The sequence below is a fragment of the Octopus bimaculoides genome, chromosome 6, assembly GCF_001194135.2.
Source record: "Octopus bimaculoides isolate UCB-OBI-ISO-001 chromosome 6, ASM119413v2, whole genome shotgun sequence".
NCBI classification, from domain to species: Eukaryota; Metazoa; Mollusca; class Cephalopoda; order Octopoda; family Octopodidae; genus Octopus; species Octopus bimaculoides.
This window is the reverse complement of record NC_068986.1, coordinates 81,846,023-81,852,124: the sequence shown is the minus strand read 5'-3', so window position 1 is coordinate 81,852,124 and position 6,102 is coordinate 81,846,023. Positions and strand designations below refer to the sequence as shown.

The window sequence follows — 6,102 nt, the reverse complement described above, 5'->3', positions numbered from 1 at the left end:
ATATATATATATATATATATATATATATATATATATATACCATTTACAAATATAAAATTATATACATAATGACACACAGTAAAAGACAGTTGTGTGATGAAAAATATGTGAAGAACCAACAGAAATTAGCAACTAACACCTTAGCAGGTTGTGTCAATATGGTCACAGTGTAATGGGTGAAATCAGTAAAAGACAAACTATGCTCCCAATAGAGAGCCACTGACAATAGATGCAAAAGTATTAATTAAACAGGAAAAAACTATAACTAATTATTTTTGAAATATTAGAAATGTTCATTTTCACATCACACAAAGAAACAGGTGCAAACTGTAGGAATACACTCTTGTAAAACACACTGGAAGTTACAGAAGTTCACTGATTAAATTAACACATTATAATTTATACATTAATTACTTCACAGTTATTAAGCAGAAACTGAATACATAGTTATATAACAGTTTTCTTTTTTCAATTCTATCTTTTACTTACAAGTCAGAGTCAACAAATTGTAATTTGAATTATATTCCAAGAGTTCAGAAGTTACTACAAGCTGTCCTTGAGGTTCATTTGTTTGTCTTTCGTACTCCTCAAATTTTTTAAAGTTCAAAGAGTACCAAAGCTAAACAGAAAAAGCTTAAGGACTGCTTATTTATACACACTAGAGAGACTTAAGTAGGACACATGAATCTGGAGGACTGCTTGTATCCAATTATAAGGCAATATTGTGTATGACATACAGGGAGTGAACTAGTGAACAGTATTGCCCCATCTCTAACCATCACTCTGTTCTCACACTCCTATTACCTACCTTTTCCTTCCCTCTCCCTGATTCACTGTTTATACTCTTTCTTATACTCACCTTCTTGTACCTTGAGAGTACACTCCAGCACCCTGTTACTACCGTTTTTATCTCCCTTCCAGCTACTCCCACTATCCTTATATAATGTTTGGTGAGAGGGACATGTATCTCCTCTATAGCAAGATACCAGTGCTTACACCTCAATCATACTTTAGCCTTCACCCCCTGTCATAAAAACACCTACCCCCTCTCTCAAGTACACTCCCACACAATCAAGAGGCTTTTTATTTTCTTCTCTTTGACTTGCAATCTACTTGCTGACCCCACTAGTGCTGCTGTTATGAAAAAAGCACCTAGTACATGGCATTAGGAAGGGCATCCAACCATAGAAACCATGCTAAAGCAGACACCAGGGTTCATCACAGCCTTGTGGTTGATTGGATTCTGTTGAACTGTCCAACCCATGCTAGCATGGAAAAAACACATATGATGATATTTATTACTGAACTAGTGAACATTATATAACAGTTATTACTGAACTAGTGCACAGTATTATGTAAGACATAGTTATTATTAGACTAATTAAGATTATATTAAACATACACTTGTTACTGAACTATTGAACATTATATATAATAGTTATTAGTAAACTAGTGAATAATATGCATAACACAGTTATTACTAAAACAGTGAACATCATATATAACATAATATAGATTACAACAACATAGATACTTTGCTTGACCAGACACAGAAAAGGTTGTAGTTTAGAATAATTAAATACGTGCAATGTAACTACCTGTTTAAATCCATAATACTGCTGTTGGATACAGCCATGATTTATTATTAAATATAAATATGGTTATTGTATATTTTATTGATGAAAATATTATGGCAGGTTTTGAACTAAGACACACACAACAATGAATTCAATAGCATAATGTATCTAGAGTGTTACAGTAATCTGCACCAGCTTACAATAACAATTGAGAAGACAGAGAGAGATAGAGAGATGATAGGAAGACAGATAGACAGACAGAAAGAAGCCTGTGGGAGAGAGGTTGGTAGATATAGAGATAGAAAGGCTATATATATATATATATACATGAGAGAGAGAGAGAGAGAGAGAGAGAGAGAGAGAGAGAGAGAGAGAGAGAGAGAGAGAGAGAGAGAGAGAGAGAGAATGGAGTATGTTCATTTTCTCATTATCTATCACTGATACAAAAGACATGACCATGGTAGCCTAGAGGATATTTACATATGGATAAGGTTTCAATCTCAGATAAATTCTTGCACAAAATATCAATAATACTCAGGAAATTTGAATGTTTCTCATTTAGAAGGAAAAAAGAAAGGAAGAAAAAAAGAAAGAAAGAAAAAGAATTGGAATTAAACAAACAAAAACAACAAAGGAATTTAGAAGAATATAAGAAATGGTGGGATTGGTTTATTAGAGATAATTGATTTCTAACAGAATCTGATGTGGTAATGGTTTTGGTCGTGGTGATGATTGTGGTGGTGGTGGCACTGACAATGGTGATCATGATGACGGTAGGCTTGTAGTACTGTTTGTTTCAATAATTAAATGGTTTCCACAATGTCTACAAAGGCAAAAAAAAAAGGTGGCGTGGCAAGTTATTGTTGTTTAAACCTCAGATTAACCCTGACTGAGCAAACTTACGGTCAAAGGTAACCCAGTCATGACCACTGCATCGGCTTAGGATTGTGTAGGAATATACTGTCTAATGTCCCCTTCTTTGTTTAATACATCTACACATGACTAGATGTCTTTAGTCAGGCAATTACACACCTAAATGTCTTTAGCTAGACATTGAGGTAGTCTAAAATTGAACTGACACAGAAAAAAGAAACCACCAATAGACCACTACACAGCTAGACATGCATAAGGCGGCTATAGATAGACCACTCTACAGTTAGGTGATCTATAGTTAGACCTAAACAGTACACAACTAGATAATCTATGCAGTTAGCTATAGCTAGACAACTAGATGGTCTATATAGTTAGATATAGCTAGACCATTACACTGACAGAAATTTGGCTGCTATTTTTAGCAGATTAAGTGACTAGAGACTAGGTATGGGCAACCTTTCTTGAGTAGCAGATCACATGAGACACAGCTCATCAGGTGGACTGTACTATTAAAAAACTGAAGGTAATTTTTCATTAAGCATGCCATTCAGAAAGTCCCAAAGCACGAAGGTTGCCTACGACTGCAATAGATGTTCTCTTTATTGGTTTCACTCAGATATTGAGTGAAGCAATAGGGTGGAGTCAAAAGACAAAGATTGTCGATTCTAATATTATTGAGGTTGTAGGTTATAGATGAGGGAATTAAAACAAGATTATGATGATGATGATAATGATATTGATGGTGGTGTTGGTCAGAGTGAAGGAAAGAAAGTGAGAAGTAGAAAGTTGGGAGTCATTGGGGAACAAGATAAAATTGAGGTTGAGGTTGTAGAATAGTTGAGATAGAGGAGAAAGCAAATAATGAATGTGAGGCTTGAATAAACAAAAATTCTGGCAAGACACAACTAAGTGATTAGTCTACTCTGTGAGATGACCATAGCTAGAGGGGCAAACAACTAGATAGACATAACAAATGTTCAAGTTGCTAGCTGACCATAATCACAAGGTGAAGTTGCTAGATTACAATTACTTAAACAGTTAGGCAACTAGATGTACCATAGGCAGGTGGTCAAAGACAGACTACAATAGAGCTAGATAGTTACTATGCTGAAGTCATACAAGTAATAGATAAACTTATATAGCTGTAGAAAATCAGAATAAGAGATAGACTAACAGATAATTCAATGGTCTATAATTAGACAACCTTCGATGGTAAAGGATGGAACACTACATTACAATATTGTCAACAATTAGACATAAATAGGCAGTTACAGAGAGCCCATAACACAATACATAGGTAGATTGTTATAGGTAGAGCACTAGATAACTAGTTTGTATAAAATTACACCAATAACTAGAAAGTTATAGACAGACCAATAAACTGGTCTACTGTTAAACATGTCCTGATAATCAAGGATAGACTACTACACATGACTAGATGTCTTTAGTTAAGCAGGGAAACATCTACATGCGTAATGTCTTTAGCTAGACATTGAGATTGTCTAAAATTGAACTGACATAAGAAAAAACATCAATAGACCACTAACTATACAGCTAGACAAACACATATGACAGCTATAGATAGACCACTATACAGCTAAATGGTCTGCAGTTATACCTAGACACAACCAAATAGTCTATGTAGTTAGCTAGAGATAAACTATTTGATAATCTATAGTTAGATCGCTAACTATACAGTTAGATATATTAATAGCTAGACAGCTAGGTGGTCTATATATTAATAGTTAGATATAGTTAGACCACTACGTTGCTAGTTGATCTATAGTTAGGCAGCTATAAATAGACCACATCTATAATTAGACAGCTACTAGATGGTCTATAGTTAGAGAGCTATAGTTAAGCCATTAGACTGGCAGATGGTTAATAGTTAGACAGCTATAGATAGACTACTACTCCACAAGATGCTTTGCAGTTTTATTAAGACCACCAGTGCCACAAGCTGCCTCTCTCTATTACAACAATGATCTATTGCTGCTGTTTATGAATACCTTTATTTGACAGGATTTCACACGATTTATGATGTTGTAAGAGCAGGTTTTCTCATTAAACTAGACTATTTTGGTTTGTTGCTTCCACAGAATATCATTGCTTTATTTCAGATGTAAATTCTCTAAGGATGCAGTGAGATGATACATAAAAAAAACATGAGAATGAAAAGGCACAATAGACATCAAATAAAAGATACTTGAATCATAAATGACTTTTAATTTGATTGAGTAGAATTGTTTTAACTGAAGAATTCTTTGAAATCTGTAATATGAAGAGACAAGAACCAGTAATTCAAAGTTCACACAGCTGCATTTATAAATAGGTGATGTGAGTGAATATATTGTGTGTATGTGCAGAGGGTGTTAGCATTGCAGAGAGAGAGAGAGAGATGGGTAGAAAAAACTGTGAAAGAAAGAGAGAGGCTGAAGAATTGTGTGTGTGTGTGTGTGCGTGTGTGTGTGCGTGCGTGTGTGTGTGTGTGTGTGTGTGTGAAGGCAAGTGTAGTGTACTTGTCTGTGTGAAATTAATTCAGTAGCAACCCAGCCAGAACCACCTCCACCCTCTAACAGTTATATTCACACATCAAAAGATCCAAGTAAGTCAGTCACAGTAAGACAATCCGGAGTTGCTTTAGTTAAATGCAGAGAGAGAAAGAGAGCTCAGAGGGAGGAGACATAGAAAAGACAGAGGGAGAGGAATAGAGAGAAGGAAGAGAGAGGGAGGAAGAGAGAAAGAGAGAGCTTACAGGAGAGAAAGAAAGAAAAAGGGAGAAGACAGAGAAATGAAACAGAGGGGGACAAACAGAAGAGGAGAGAGAGAGAGACTTGGGAGTGGGAAAGGGGGAAAATCTTGTCTACATTAGACTACGCACTGAAAAGCCTCATTTTCTAGTCTTTCATTTGCTGCATTTCTGATGAGGGCCCAAACATGAATATGAGGCAGGCAATGGATTTTGTGTATTGTAAAAGCAGGATGGTAAGATGTTTTAAGAATGATGATGATGTTGGTGATGGTGAAGATTGATAAAATATATAGATATATATAAAAGAAGGAAACAGTTTGAGTACTTACATCAACTTCACCTTGGTCGATGACATAAAAGTTATCTCCATCATCACCTGAAGAGAAAAAGAGAAATTTAAGAATTTACAGAAGCAACAGATAAAACAATTTCAAGTGTATGTCTGTGTGAGTGTACATGTATGTGTGTGTGCATCAATTCAAGTGACACTGGGGAGACAGAAACTGTGAAAGCCTGCAGAGCTGTAGCTGTAGATGAAAGGGGCCAGCTTTGTTAGGTAGAGTTAATGTCAAGATTACATTAGGGGACACTTGGCAGTACTCAACTACATCCTTACTAGCCAATCCACTATTACCAGGATGAGTTAGGACACTTTACTACATGCTTATCAAACCTACACTATTAGGATAAATTGGGACTTATTACTACTACCCATGCAACCTACACTTCTAAGATAAATTGAAAGATTTGACTACATACCTATTCAATGCACACTATTAGTATGTGTGTGTGCGTGTGTGTGTGTGTGTGTGTGTGTACCTGTCAATGATATGAAAATAAATGTAATTGCACTCATCAGTTTTAACTTATATATATGTGTATATATATATATATATATAT

At 35.3% G+C, this 6,102-nt stretch overlaps 1 protein-coding gene across 6 annotated transcripts in view; it reads right to left on the bottom strand.

The window, feature by feature from the left end:
• Positions 1-6,102, bottom strand: part of LOC106881659 (cAMP-dependent protein kinase regulatory subunit) — a 455,850-nt gene that overhangs the window by 36,068 nt on the left and 413,680 nt on the right. For all 6 annotated transcript variants that reach the window (XM_052968906.1, XM_052968905.1, XM_052968907.1 and 3 more), the window contains exon 5: positions 5,532-5,578. In XM_052968906.1, coding sequence (XP_052824866.1) covers positions 5,532-5,578 — 47 coding nt within the window. The remainder of the gene's footprint in view (positions 1-5,531; positions 5,579-6,102) is intronic.